This window comes from Heterocephalus glaber, unplaced genomic scaffold (genome assembly GCF_053883595.1).
Source record: "Heterocephalus glaber isolate CG9 unplaced genomic scaffold, H.glaber_assembly_v1.0 deba00001124, whole genome shotgun sequence".
In the NCBI taxonomy this organism is placed as follows: domain Eukaryota; kingdom Metazoa; phylum Chordata; class Mammalia; order Rodentia; family Bathyergidae; genus Heterocephalus; species Heterocephalus glaber.
This window is the reverse complement of record NW_028258197.1, coordinates 127,425-143,663: the sequence shown is the minus strand read 5'-3', so window position 1 is coordinate 143,663 and position 16,239 is coordinate 127,425. Positions and strand designations below refer to the sequence as shown.

The 16,239-nt window shown below is 38.3% G+C and overlaps 1 protein-coding gene across 6 annotated transcripts in view; it reads right to left on the bottom strand.

Annotated features, from left to right (window-relative positions):
• Positions 1-16,239, bottom strand: part of Tlk2 (tousled like kinase 2) — a 127,296-nt gene that overhangs the window by 19,256 nt on the left and 91,801 nt on the right. For all 6 annotated transcript variants that reach the window (XM_004868583.4, XM_004868587.4, XM_013067068.3 and 3 more), the window contains 3 exons: positions 14,496-14,577; positions 10,465-10,556; positions 4,155-4,244 (listed from right to left, as the gene is read on the bottom strand). In XM_004868583.4, coding sequence (XP_004868640.1) covers positions 4,155-4,244; positions 10,465-10,556; positions 14,496-14,577 — 264 coding nt within the window. The remainder of the gene's footprint in view (positions 1-4,154; positions 4,245-10,464; positions 10,557-14,495; positions 14,578-16,239) is intronic.

The window sequence follows — 16,239 nt, the reverse complement described above, 5'->3', positions numbered from 1 at the left end:
CTTCCTTAAATCAGTCTTCTACTATTCTTTACTTATTGTCAGCTGAGTAAATTTTTTGTTTAGTTTTGTTTTTTGTACTAATTACTTGGCAGGACTTGAATGTGCTACTATACCCATTTACCTCAGTAGTTTACAGAAGAAAAGTGCTTGCTCTTTTGGAGAAGTCTTCACACCCTCCATGGTGGCATGGGCCATAACAAAGTTCATCTTGGCCTACCTCTTTCTTGAACTAGACTCTAAGAATACTGACAAGAACTATAATGCACACTAACTAGATGTCTTCTTGGAAGGATCGCCTTTACAAACCTACATATTGTACCCATTTCTAAACAACCATATTGTGATCAGGCACACAATTCTCACCATAAACATTTTATGTAAACTTTTTTTGTTTTGTTTTATTTTTTTTGATACCGGGGATCAAACTCAGGTCCTTGCGCTTGCAAGGCAGGTGGTGGAACAACTGAGCTAAATCCCCAGCCCACATTTTATGTAACTTTGAGTGCTGAGACTGAAAAAGAATCTAGCGTTTGGGCTGGGGATTCAGCTCAGTGGCAGCGCACCTGCCTTGCAAGCACAAAGTCCTGAGTTTGATCTCAGGTACCAAAAAAAAATAATAATAACCTAGAGTTTGCCCAGGTTCTAAGAACTAGTTGTATACTTCTGTCCTGACAGTATGACACAATACTGCACAAATGTGTTACTTCATTGTATGGGGGGCGGTGTCTTCTTCATTTATGTCAACATATCATATAGCCCCACATTTAAAACTACACACCACTGGTGGCATTACAGGTCATGTGTCTATTAGCCAAGCTATTATAAATTGAAATAAACCTTCATCCCTGAGATGAATACCTTTTTTTTTTTTTTGGTACTGGGGATCAAACTCGGGACCTTGCGCTAGTAAGGCAGGCGGTGGAACCACTGAGCTAAACCCCCGGCCCAATACCTTCTGACTACTCCAAGTTGAGACAATGTGGGTCTATGAGTCAGTATAACCAGGAAATAAAAATCATTTGAATATCTTTTTTTTCCTCCTGGTACTGGGAATCAAACTCAGGACCTTGTGCTGGCCAGACAGGCATAGCACCACTGAGCTAAATCCCGGCCCTAAAAATCATTTGACTAAGATAAGAGAGGGAGCTTTAATTCAGGATAAGATGATGGATGAGCTGAGAAGACAAACCAGCCAGTGAGGCACCCCTGTGATCATCTACAGCAGGAAGCCATTAGCACCCTAAGGCCAGAGGTTCAGAGGGAAGAGATGGAGCAATCAGAATCCAGGCTCACCAGGGGAAATTGGAACTGGGGCGGGGTGAGGTGCATATGAGCTGAGCACATGAACCCATTTACACACACACACACTCCACATGCCTGAATTTAGCTGGACACCAACTGACAAGCATGGTAAGCACAGTGTACTAGAGGAGTCAACCACCTCCACCTCCTCTAGATGTACAGCAGGGAAGGCTGAGGAACAGAGAGCAAGCAGGCTCAGGCCTAGTGCTGCAGGCCTCTGGGCAACAAGTGCCTTTGAAAAGCATTGCAACTGACTGTGAACAAACATGGTCCTGTAATCCTAAACCTGAACAATAGTTTATGGTTATGAAACATAGCAGGACATGTTAGCGCTGTACTTGATTTATTCTGAGGGTTTTTTTCATTTGGTTTTTTGAGACAGGATCTTGCTATGTAGTTTAGGCTGGCCTTGGATGTACAACCATCCTCCTACCTCAGCCTCCCCTGGGGATTATAGGCGTGTGTGCCACCAAGCCCAGCTTGCTAGCACTGTTCTTGAGAATAACTGTCTGATCTGAGATGCTGAAATCTGAGACAGGCTCTCATGTTCAGTGGACTGATTCTTTGGCCCAAATGCAAGCTAGAAATAAAATCTCAAAAGAATAAAAACCCAAACAAGTCTCAGAAGACATTCTAAAACAATGGTCTGATGTATTTTTGGTGAAAATTCATCATGTATACAATAGAAAGAACAAAATATATAGAAACATTTCAATTTATCATATTAGTGAAAAGTATGTATATAATTGAAAATAGCAGATAATCCAAGTCATTATATCTATTTTGAAATAGTTTTAGCACTTACATTTCAGAGTGGGGTCTAACCTAGTATTCAAGGAATCTAATCAAAGCAAAAGAGTGACACTATCCTGTGGAGACCTTCCTCGGTTATCCCGTTCTTGCCCTCTAACTAGATTATTTTTCTAAATTCTACTCCATGCAAAACATACATGGCTATGCCTAGTACAAAGGGCTCCTTAATAAAAAGGGAAAATCGTGAGCAGATGGAAGAGAGGACATGTCATTTCAAAAAGGAATATGGTCTTTTTGAAGCATTTCTAAATGTGGGCCTGTTGTCTGTGTAGCCATCTGAGAGAGCTACTGGATGAACAGATCAAAACTCCTAGATCACCCTAAGAGGCTGCAGGGACATCTGCAGGCCACATCTATGATACAGTATTTTCTCCTGACTTAGGCCAGACTCCTATGGAGAAATATTTTCTAAATGCTGAAGTATCTCTAAACTCCTGGATAAGCCCAGAGGCTCTAAAATTTACTTATCTATACCAGGCAACAATGTAAAAGATGATCAAAGATTTCACATAAGTCACTTCACCTTGTTTGTCCTCAAAATCTACCTGTATAATAAGAAGGCCGAACTCTGTGATCCCTTTCAATTCTGGAATCCTGTAAGTCTATAAACTTACATTTCAGCCTGCAGCACTGAACACTGCCTTTGACCCCTTGCTCCAGACAGTGATGGTGAACCTTTTAGAGCTTTCAATGATACAAACAGCCCACCGTGGCACGAATGCCATAGGTTCACCGTCACTGCTCTAGGACAATATCACATTCCTGGTACTTTCCTAAGGCCCTGCAGAGTTCATTAGAGTCTCTAGAGTGGAGCAGAATCTTTTGAACAGTCACTGGGCCATGTCAGTGGAATACTGGCACTAACTTGTGCCAATTCCCACGAACTGTCTAATACATTTTCAGGAATTTTATCAGCTGGTTATTACAGTATTTGTAGGACAAATGGATAAGCACAATGTGGTAAATCTATACAAGAGTATTTTTTTTTCGAGTAGCAAAGTTTTATTAAAGATAGGAAAAGAAACAGGCTCTGCAGAGCGAGTTTGGGCCAAGTAAACGTAGGAAAAAAAGTACACCCTATAGCATGAGGGGAGGCCACCATGGAAGAGCAAGACACAGTGGCCCATCAGAGTATTACTTGGTCATAAAAAGAAATGAAGCACTGATACATGCACTACAACACAGAAGAATATATATATATATATATTTTTTTTTTGGTACTGAGGACACTGAGCTACATCCCCAGCCCTTTTTTATTTTTTATTTTGAGACAAGGGCTCATTAAGTCACTAAGTTGCCCAGGTTAGGTTTGAACTTGTGATCCTCCAGCCTCAGCCTCCCAGAGTCCTGGGATTACAAGAGTGCACCACTATGACCAGCTCAAAAGAGATATTTGTACACCTATGTTCACAGCAGCATTATTCACAGTAGCCACAGACAGAAACAACCCAAGTATCCATTGGTGGGAGTATGGATGAACCTAGATGAACCTTATAAACACTATAACAAGTGAAAAAAGCCAGTCACAGAGAACCATACACTATGTGATTCTATTTATGTGAAAATCCAAAATGGGAAATCTATAGAGACAGAAAGCCGTAATTGCTTAGGGCTGAGGGAAAGGGTTAAGGTGGGTGGTAAAACAGGAAAGCAGTGAAAGTATAGGTTTCTTCTGAGGTTGTGCAATGGGTGAGTCATATGGTATATGAATTATTTACAATTCAATATAGCCTTTAAAAAGTTAATAGCTCAAACCTGGTCATGTGAGTATTTATAACACGGAAACTGGCAAACACTACAAATCAGCTTGTACCTAGCTTTTAACTAAGCTTACAGTTAAAACATTTTCAGCACAAAGAATATGTCCTTCGGCCTAGAGATGTATGGCTAATCCCAAACTCAATTTATCTATGATCATTTGCTGATAAATTAATATATGTGTACTTCCTTCAGAGGGTATGTCCTGGACCCAGATTTAAATTCTACTGTATAAACACTCAACACCTTAATAAAATAAAATAAAATGGCATAGTACTTACGAGTCAGTGTCCAGTGAAAAGTAATCATACAGCTTAACTATTCTGGGATGATCTAATTCTTTGTGAATACGGTATTCCCTACATGCATGCCTGTAAACAAAATGGGAAAATTAACAAGAAGGCATATTAGCTTCTTTTTAAAAAAAACTCTTCAAAACTACTTCAAGATAGTCTCCACCACTTCCACATGTTCACTTCATTCAGGTCCATCTGGACCTCCGATCTAATTTTTCTCTTTCCTCATCCTATTTTCTTTGTTGGCATTTACCTAGCCATTGAGGAAGTAGTAGGTGTTCAAATATTCATTAAATGGATGCCAACCTTTTACCCTTTTCAAGTTCTTTCTATGACAAGCATACCTCTTTTATGTGTATACCCAAATATCAAAGATTAAAAAATTACAAAGCCTTTTCCCTCTTCTCTAAAGCTGATACTTCAAAACTGTACATACTTCATAGTTGTAGTTTCTATCCTAAGATTACATCAAAAAGGTCAAATTTAGCTTGTAAACTACATGGATTAAGGGATTACCTGATACATAAATCAATTGGTAATACTCAGATTTTTCGTTTAAAATCTTACTTCTTACATTTAAAGTGCTATCACCTTTCCTTTGTTCTAAGAATATATGAAATTTACAGAAAATATTAAGTTAAGAAAATTCCACTTTTCTTACAACAGAGAATGTAAATGTATGTACAGTCAACTCACCATATTTATGGATTCAATCTACCATGGATAGAAAACATTCAGGAAAAAAAATTATCTGTACTGAACACAGACTTTTAAAACTATTCACATAGTAATTTATTGTATTAAGTATTTTAAGTACTCTAGAAGAGATGATTTAAAGTATGTGAAAGGGCCGGATATGGTGGTGCAGCACTCGGGAAGCTGAGGAAGGCGGATCACCAGGCATTTGAGGCCAGCCTGCGCTACATAGAGTAAGTTCAAAGCCAGCCTAAACTGCATAGTGAGACCCTGTCTAAAAAACAAAACCAAAAAAAACACCCCCTACCCCAAAAAATATATGGGAAGATGTGCATAGGTTATTTGTAAATACTCTGTCATTTTATATGAGACTTGAGCATCTGTAGATTTCTGTGTCTGTGGGGGTCTTGGAATCAACATCCTAAAAATACCGAGTAAGGACTGTATTAGTATCTTTTGTTTAAAGCATTTTTAGTTTAAAATAATTTAGTAAGATTATAAACAGGGCCGGGGATATAGCTCAGTGGCACCGCGCCTGTCTGGCAAGTGCCAGGTCCTGAGTTCAATTCCCGGTATGGGGGTGGGGAATAATGGTGGTTATAAACAAAAATCCGTTATATTATTTGACATTCATATTTTGAATTTTTAAAGAATTAAAGAGTATGTTTATACAACATAATCACCAATAGCTTTTAAAATATTTCACTCTTACAAAGAGGAACTGGAAAACATTTTAAATAATCTGTAGCATCTTATAGTTTGTAATGTTTTATAAGATAAGAATTAAAAAAGTGAAACTTTAAGGCCAGGCACAATGGAATGTGCTTATATTCCAGCTACTTAGGAGGCTGAGGCATGAGGGTTGCAAGTAGAAGTCAGTATGGGCAACTTAGCAAGATCCTATCGCAAAATAAAATAAAAAGGGCTGGAAATGTAGCTCAGTAGGGCTCTTGCCTAGCTAGCTAACATGACTCTCTGGGTTCCATCCCCAATATGGGGGTACAGGGACCGTTGGACAGTATAATAAAACCTCCCTTTAAAAAAAAAGTGAGGGCTGGGGATTTAGCTCAGTGGTTCCGGCACCTGCCTCACAAGTGCAAGGTTCCAAGTTTGATCCCTGGTATCCCCCCAAAAAAAGTGAGCTGGGCATGGTGACCTATGCCTGTAATCCCAGAACTTGGGAGGCTGAGGCAGGAGGATCACTGTGGTGACATAGTGAGCCTGGGTGACATAGTGAGTGGGTGACATAGTTCAAGGACAGCCTGAACTGCACAGCAAGACCCTGTCTCAAAAACAACGAAACAAAAAGATGTTTTCTGAAATTGGTATGCTCATGTATAATGTATGTTGGGAAATGGGAAGAAAGTGTTCAAATGGGAAGGGGAACAAGGGATGAGCGAGGGAGAAAGAAAGGAAGGGACAAGGAAATAAAGTGAAAATAAAAGGAAAAGCGGAAACAAAGCTTTTGCACATAGGGAGGGGAAGGGGCTTGAGGGGGAGAATGGGATAAAATAAAGTGTATTAATAAAAAACATACATATACACGGAAAATACTCAACTAAAGAAAAGCTGAAGAAAAAATCAGGGAGGAGGGCACTGGTAACTATGGGCTTATTTTTCAAACTGTTACCTTTATCATCTCTGCTTCTTCAGATGCTTCATGTTAACATCATTATCTGGTTATTTTTAGACAGGCCCTCACTATGTAGTCCAGCCCCGAACTCTTGGTGATCCTCCTGCCTCTGCCTCCCAAGTGCTGGGATTACAGGCATGCGACAACATGCTTGGCTTCATCATTTTTTTTCTTTTTTTCTTTTGGGTTTTTTGAGACAGGGTCTCCTGTGTAGTTCAGGCTGCCCCTGAACTCACTATGTAGCCAGGCTGGCCTCAAACTCGTGACAATCCTCCTGCCTTAGCCTTCCAAGTGCTGGGATTCCAAGCGTGCAACACCATGCCCAGAGAGCCATCATTATTTTTTTCTGCAGAGAAAAGATATGCCAACACCAAGGCACAGCAGTGTAAGACACACATTACAAGGGGTGGCTCCTTGAAAGCCAGCTTTCTCCTCAGTGGGTGGGAAGTTTAAAAAGAAGTGTCTTTCTGCAGATGATGAGCACATGCAGCTTTGGCCCAAACCTCCATTTCACCAAAGTACCTTCACAGTTGTCTTTCTTAATATATCAACATTCCATGGAACACTGTATTTGGTGAGGATGCTTAAAAAATAGTTTAGAAACCTATGGACTAAACAGGTCACTTCAAGTCACTTTTGATGGAAGCATGGTTTGTAACTCTGAAATTCTCTGCCCTTCTTTTTGAACTTCTTAATTTTGTGCATTCCAAATAAAAGACTAATTTCTCTATAAAGGTACAGAAAAGAGGAAACTAGGAGCAGGGAAAATTAATAATCAAAGGAAGTATCATGTAAAGTCCTCTTGCCAGCTAAGGGAATTTGCTCAATATCACTAAAAGTTCTCCTTCAACACAGGTCAAGCTCAGAGTCTGGTGCTCATCCTTCCTCAGCAAGGCAATGGCTGAGCTATGTCTCTCATATGTTCAACTTTAATTTGGTAAACAAAGGATTAATATACTATAAATAAGAATTTTAATAAAAAGTGGAAGAAACTCACTGAAGTTACTCTCCTACAGATGGATATAGATTTAGATAATGCTTGCTTTTATCTTAGAAGAGTATAATACACTAATTCATAAACATTTCTGCAGGTAGCTTTATATGAAAATTTTCCTCTGTAGAAGTTTTAATGCATTTTGGGGCATTAAAGAAATCTAACAACATTAATGTTGTCATAAAATAAAGTAAAAATAATACAATCAGTTTACTTTAAATCTGTGAGAAAAGCAACAGAGAAGAGAAAAGGCAGAACAGAATTCAAAATTCATCAAAACAACAACCTTTTATTTTCTGTCAGGTTTTCTTTCTTTCTTTTTTATAACCCACATAAAAAACTTTATTCCAAATGAGACTGGGAAATCATCCTGAAGAATGGAAAAGCAAATAAAAGACCTTACTATGCAAGGTAATAGCATTTTCATATTTTGTCACCACAACACTGAAATCTACTATTTTTTTCAGTATTAGCTTAACAATACTTTTGTATTTGATTATTTATTATCCTTCTGCTGGTGCTGATGACCAGAAACCAATACCTTGAGCACAACAGGCAAGCCTTTCTCCACCACTAGACACTACATCCTCAACACTAAAAATGAATTTTTAAAGCACTCTTCAAAATTTGTTATGTGCCTAATCTAAGCTTTCTTTAAATTTGAAGATGTGATGACACACTGCCCATTCACTATTATCTACAGCCTGAAATTCTTAGTATGACTTCATTTTACTTAGAAAGCAAGATCTTTCAAAGAAAGGTGGAAATGTTGAAGAATTTTCTCACAAGAATGGAGGTCACGAGAATTTTGTACATTCCCTCCCCAGTGTCTGTCAGTTGGGAAATGGCCCCTGGCCAGAGGGCTCCACAGATGGGACTCAGGCTACATAATTCCTCCTCTGATAAAGAAACAGAGCAGGAAGGCACCACTGCCAGCCTGAGCTGGAATGGCAAAGAGCTTAGACAAACCCCTTCAATTTACATGCTGACTATGAAAGACACCCAATTCACACCCACCAGAACTCAAACTGCTCACCAGTTTTGTCAAGGAGGGACACAGGCCTGGCTTCAAACCCTTACTGTTTCAAAAGACGAGATGAACAGACTGTCTTCCTCCACTTATAATAGCATTCAACATTATAGTTCTCTTAAGATCAGCTTCAAAGTTGGATTCTGAGTGCCAGCAAAATATGTACAAATCCCAGCACAGGAATTATGTTCTCAAGGTTGATGACACTTGGACCCTAGCAGAGGCAATTGTTTTAAAGTCGCCAATGCATAGGTAGCTACAGAATTAGCCCCAAGGATAAGCAAAGGGCACTTGTGAAAGGATGTACCAGTCCAACACTCATAGGTACTTTCCCTTTTTTGCTTTGCTTTTTTCTTTGAGGTACTGGGGATCGAGCTCCTGGACCTTGTGCATACTAGGTAAGCTCTACAGCCCCAGGCCACCCTTAAGCCCTCCTCAGAGCCCCAATACAATAGGGACAATTCTCAGTTATAACTGGTCAAAATAACATGTGGTTTCCTTCTCTGAAGTGCTCCTGGCACACGCTGCTGCATGCCATTTGTCGGGACACATCAAGTGACTGGAATGTATTTATAATGTATCTGCTCCTCAGGAGCATCTGGACTGCAGCTGCCTGTCACATAAGATACACAGGCAGGGAGCCATGTGTAAAGCACACATCATCCCTTTTCCTACCTCTGCTAAGCCCTACTTTTTTTTTTTTTTTTTTGGTACCGGGGATCGAACTCAGGTCCTCGCGCTTGCGCAGCAGGCGGCGAAACCACTGAGCTAAATCCCTGGCCCTAGATTTTTTTTTTTTGGATGGGGAGACACAATCTCACTATGTAGCCCAGGCTGACCTCAAACTCTGAGATCCTCCTGCCTCGGCCTTCTGAGCACTGGGATCACAGGCGTGTGCCACCACACCCAGCAGGTGCTTTGTTTCTGTCAAAAGAGGCTGGACTTCTTTCAAGGGCAGGACTGGTCTCATTCAATACTTGCACCCATGATGAGGAAACAAAATTCAGTGCACTTATAGCAAATTTAAGTCTGGGGCTTCCAAAGCAAGTGAGCTATGAACTCTGGTGTTTAGAAACTAAAGTGGGATACAGGCAAAACCTGACAAGAGTGGAATAAAGAAACTCATAGCTGCATATGTAAAACTATTCATTCTAAAGAAACCACTCTCCTAAATCCTTTCATCCCAAGGACAGAGGAGGACTACCACTGACGGCATTCTGAGGAGACAAGCACAGGGAGTAGGACACTGAAAACCAGGAACTTCAGCATGCGCAAACTAATGGAGGCGAGGAGGGTGGTGGTGGTGGTACACTGAGGGGCTAAAAAAAAATCACATATAAGTCCCACCAGGAGCAGCCACGAAACACGTCTCTTCCATAAGGAAATGACTAGAGAAGCAAAGAGCACCCACCCACAGCTTCCCAGGGTCTCTTGACCAAAGGATACTCTTAGTTTCTACAGATAAGCAACAATGGTTTCTGAGGCTTTACTTGTTTATTGTAGCTATTTTTATACACAATGGAAGGGGAAGGAGTTAAAAGTATGGGTTTTAGATTAAGTGAAGTCTGTATTTAAATACCAATTCAACCAATTCTTTTTTTTTTTTTTTGAGGCAGGGTCTTGCTATGTAGTACAGACTGGCCTTAAACTCACTATGTAGCCCAGACTGGCCTCGAACTCAAGGCAATCCTCTTGCCTCAGCCTCCCAAGTGCTGGGATTACAAGGTGTGTGCCACCACGCCCAGCAGCCAACTTTTAAATTACTCAAAATATCAGTTTCTTCATCAGTAAAATGCAGAATATATTCACTCTCCTAAGGCAGGAGGAGGGAGGACTAAATGAAACAAAACCAGTTATCTTTCATCTAAAGCTCTTAGCACACTACTTAAACTACAATTATTACTATTAATTTCGGAAAAATCAGACACTTAATATGACTTACTTGTGGTAATTCTCCTTCTTCTCATCTCTCCAGTTTTTGTTTAACTGGTGAATTTTCACAGCTACATATCTTTGCTCTGTTAGATCAAATGCCTATAAGAAAGGAATAAATTATATTCTAGACAAATGTTAAGAATTATAGGAAACTGATTTGAAGTTTTTACTAACACAAAGTCCAAAATTCTGTTTAAATAAATATTGTATTAAATAAAAACAGCAGCAAGCAAGAGCATAACACGTATTTGCTTCAGTGTTGCAACAATCTTGAAACTCGTGATTAGATAATTTAGAAGTCTCCAGACACACTGGCACCAAAGGGTTTAGAGAACAAACCCAAGCATATACCACAAACACAGAACTAGCCCATGCCTTTACAGCCTCTTCCCAACAATGCTCCTTCTGGAGTGTCATCTGTCCTCATGTGAGACCTTTTTCTGTTACACTGTTTCTTGTCCTTCAGCTGACACGGGGACTTCATGAGATAAGTCTTATACTTTTGAAACCTTCACGTCATACACTGCTTGCCTCCTGGAGAAAATAACCTCTCAAGCCACATCTCTTTGGTAATTTACAAAATAACTCTATGATTTTTGTGTATTGTGTTTATTAAAATACAAACAGAAAGAAAAACAAAAAAGTCCTGTCTTTAGCCCCATTCCTATATGGTGGTTTAATGAAAAGGGTTTTAATCACAATGGCCAAAATTAGCCACATAAAAACTTCTCTAGCACAATCTAGAAAAATGGACAAATTTTTCCCAAAGACCACTTCCAGCATGTCCTGCATCAGCAAGGCACTGCTATGTGAAAAAGGTTAACAGAAAAAAAAAAAAAGCAAGAATGAAAAAGGTTAACAGGTTTTTGAAGAACTTGGGAATAAATCACAATTTGATAAAGTACTGCTCTTAACACAATAGATTTCTTCCACAAGAAACAGACATCTGTTAAGGGGAGGAAATGACTAAGGTTATGGATTTGTTTCAATCTAGATGAAAGATTTTTCTATAAAAATTAAATTACCAAAATTGACATAAAAAGGAGAAAATCTGAACAGACCAGATCTATAGAAAGAACTGAAAAGATAGTCAAAATTTTCTTCTAAAATGGTACCTATCTAGGTGGTTTTAATTAGTCAGCTAAGCCAGGCCTGGGGGTACATGCCTATAATTCCAGCATTTGGGAGGCTGAAGCAGGAGGATTGCTGCAAGTTCCAGGCCAGCCTGGGTTATTAGTGAGTTCAAGGCCAATGTGAACTACATAGTGAGACCTTGTCTCAAAAAAGAAACCAAATAAATACATAAAAATAGTAAGTCAGCTAAACAAACTTTCAAGGAGCCACTAATTCCCTGGTTAAATGTAAAGGTTAAAGCACAGAAAAAGAGAAATTTCACAGCTCATTCTAAGGAGCTAGGATAACTAGGATATGAAAACTCCATGAGGCTGTGTGCAAAGGATGACTAGACAGGCTTAGATTTATGAGCATAGAATAAAATACTAGAAACAAAACCAGTGGTGTACTAAAAAAAATCACATTATAGTTCTGGATAGTGGTGACAGTTGCACAACACTGTGAATGTACTTAATGGTACTATATTGTACACTTAATGGTTAAAGAGGTAAATTATAAATATATACACAGGGGCTGGGGATTCAGCTCAGTGGCACCACACCTGCCTCTCAAGCGAAAGAGTTCGATCCCCAGTACCAAAAAAATAAATACACATACATCACATATATATTCATAATGAAAATTAACATTTAAAAAAGAAAAACATTCAAAATTAAAAAGAAAAAATAGAATTAGTTTTTTACTTGTTTTATTCTGACATGAAAACAATTTGTCCTACTCAAAACATTTCTCAAATATACAGTCATATGGGCAGTAATTCTTTGTCTGAAGAACAGCTGGCAAAAATTTTTTCCCACACTGTAGGCTGTCTCTTCACTTTGTTGGTAACTTCTCTTGCTATGCAAAAACTTTTTAATAAGATAAGATCCCAGTTGTTAATTCTTTTTGATATTTCCTGTGCAACTGGAGTTTTGTTCATAAAGTCTTTGCCTACATCAGTGTCTTCAAGAGTTCTACCTACTCTCTCTTCCAGTAGATCTACTGTTTCTGTTGTAATATTTAGATCTTGGATCCATTTCGATTTCAGTTTAGTGCATGGTGAAAGATTTGGGTCTAGTTTTAATCCCTGGCACATGGAAAGCCAGTTTTTCCAGCACCATCTATTAAAGACTACTATTTAGAATATATAAAGAACTCAAAAAATCAGACCCCCTAAATTTAAAGACCCAATTCAAAAATGGGAATCTGAAATTAACAGACATTTCTCAGATGAAGAAGTACAAATGGCAAGTAAATATATGAAGAAATGTTCAACATCACTGGTCATTTGGAGAGATGCAAATTAAAACAACACTGAGATACCACCTCACTCCAGAAAGAATGGCTGCTATCAAGAAATCAACCAACAACAAATGCTGGCAAGGCTGTGGGGAAAAAGGAACCCTTCTCCACTTGGTGAAAGTATAGACTGGTGCAACCACTGTGGAAATCAGTGTGGAAATTCCTCAAAAAAACTAAAACTAGAAGTTCCATTTGACCCAGCTATTCCCCTTGGTATTTTCCCCCAAAATTAAAAGCATTATACCCTCAGTGATATACGCACATCCATGTTTACAGTGGCACAGTTTGCAATACCTAAATCTTAGAATAGCCCAAATGCCCATCAACTGATGAATGGACAAAGATTTTTTTATATATGATAAGAGTACTACTCTGTCATAAAGAAAAATGAGCTTGAGACATTTCTAGCTAAATGGACGCACCTAGAGACCATACTCTTGAGTGAAATATATCAGACACACATGTGTAAATATCTCATTGTTTCTCTGGTGTGAGAAACCAAAGTAGAAATAAGGACCAAAATGTATAATAGATATTGGGAAATGGAAAGAAAATGTTCAAATGAGAAGGGGAACAAGGGAGGGGGGAGGGAGAAAGGAAAGAAAGGATAAGAAAAAAAAGAGTAGAATGAAAAAATGGAAACAAAGCTTTTGTAAATAAGGAGAGGGAGATGAAGAGTAGGGGAGGATGGAAAAAAAAAAAGAAGCAGCAAGATATATCATGTACAGGTACAAATTCCCTATAATGAATGTTATCATTATGTGAATCTAAAATGTACCAATAAAAAAACCCAACAGTTTCAAATTTTAAAAAAAAGTCATATGGACATAATGCAGTGGTGGCAAACCTATGGCACGTGTGCTAAAGCAGGCTCTTTGAATCATTGAAAGTTCTAAAAGGTTCACCATCATCACTGGGATAACGTAAATCATAACAGTGAAGGCTACACCTTAGAAAAGAGGAAATTCCCACAACTGTGCAATGAAGTGCACTTAATATAACAATTCTGCATTGTATAGTTGAGTATGACAAACATGTAGAGAAATTGCTGAAAATGTTATGAAGGTACACATATTTAAAACTGGCTAAATCCCCCACTTGGTGAATATCAACTTGGAGGTGCAGTAGTCTGTACTTTGCTGGCTTCACTGAAGCACTCTAAGTGAGAATATTCTTTCAGAATGCAATGCTACTAAATTGTCTTAGATGAAAACTGCATTAAAATAAAAAGCTGGTTTTCAAATAAGAACTTTAATTGCCACATCTATTCCGCTAAAAAATTTTTTACAAGAATAAAGGTAACACTACTCATCTGTAGTAATTGTGGATGATATAGAAAGAACACAATCAGAAAAATCACCATAATTTTGCCGCCCAGAAATGAATATTGTTTTTATTTGTTTTATCTACAATTACATATTTTTAAAGCTAGAAAACAGAAAAATATTATATCCTTCTTCATTTAAATGTATTGGAAGCAGTTTTCCCAAAAATATAAGTTCTTAAAACCTTTTAAATTTCAACCAGTAGCTATTAATCCACAGTTATCACTATTCTAAATGTTCTCCAAGTTGATAACAGTTAATAATCTTGCCCTCTTTTTACCAAGTTGTTCATACTTACCTTGTAAACTTCACTGAAACCTCCTCTACCCAAAAGATGTAACAACAAGTATCTGTCATTGAGGGTTGGATGATCTTTAAATCTGTGGAAACAGGGAGCATGTAACACCCTGAGGTCATGAAGGATAGCCCTTCATATTTTCAAAATTCCCAGAATGCCTATACACACAATTATAGCGGCTACTGATAGTTTGACATTCAACGCCAAATTGATGGGGAGTAGATTAGAATAGAGTAGGGATTTTCAAGCTACTGTTTGGCTTCTGCAAACTATTCAAGAGCTACAGGCTCTCACCATTCCAAAGTTCATAGAGTAAAATTCCAAGATATTTTATACTACCTTGAAAACACACAATTATAGAATTTCATGCTCTATTGTATGTTCATTTTTCTCTCTTTAAGGCAGAAAATTTGATACAATCACATTCCCATATAGTCTGTCTATCTTGTGTCAGTTTTTAACAATATAACCAAGAAATGACAGACTCTGGCAAAAATAAAGTTTAAAATATTTGTACTTGCTTCCTGATCTTAAACACCCTATTAATCCTTAAATTATTTTAAGAAAGCAGCATGCCTAATGAAGATAGATGACAATACTGCATGATCCACATTTGACACTGGACACACTAGTTTTGGGCTTCTAGCCAAATTAAATTCCTTTTTTTTTTTGGTACCGGGGATTGAAGCCAAATTAAATTTCTAATCTCATTTCTCGATCAATGTACTGGAGAACACAGAATTTTTAAATTTTTTTTGTACCGGGGATCAAACTCAGGTCCTTGCGCTTGCGCAGCAGGTGGTGAAACCGCTGAGCTAAATCCCCAGCCAGAATACAGAATTTTGATGAGGATTAATAGTGAGAATACAACAGCACTTAGCACCATGCCTGATACGAGTTCTCAGTGAATGATGACTACTTATGCCTGCCACCTGGCATAGGAATGGTCCATGGCTCATACTGGCCAAACAAAAATACACGACTGTGACTATGTGAAAAAATATTTGTCAGAAATATGTGGGAAAAAACAAATTACTGATAGAAGTCCTTTCCCACTTGCAGCCTACTTTTCCTACATTGAGTCCTTTAAATGACTTATAAACAAAGGTGAGGATTACTTTCCAATTAATATGGTAGAATTAAGAGTCTTTTTTGTTGTTTTTAATTTTGAGACAAGGATCTTGCTAAGTCACTAAATTGTCTAGGCTGGGCTCAAATTTTGGATCCTCCTACTTTAACCTCCCAAAATGATGGAATTATAGGTGTGTACTATCATACCTGGCAAGTCTTACTTAAAATCTCTAGTCCTTAAAGGGTCATTCAAAGACCAGGTGTCATCTCAACCTAATATTCTTCTTTCCCACAACACCACACTGTGGCTGGTGCTTCCTTTTCTCAAGGCTCCATAGGTAATTCTGAATATATAGTATAACTTCCCATTTACAATTACAAAGCTATATTGTTTCAGTGATCTCTACTCATAAAAATGTGGTACTTATATACATGTATTTAATAAATTTAATATATATTTAAAACCAAAGCAGATCATAATTTTGTTCATAAAACTCTGATATCCTACAAATGAGCAAAGTAAGCCAGCCATGGTGACACATGCTTTTAATTCCAACACTCTGGGAGGCTGAGGCAGTAGGATCACAAATTGGAGCCCAATTCAGGCAACTTAGCAAGACCCTATCTTAAAAGAAAAGATTATAGGGGCCGGGGATTTAGCGCAGTGGTTCCA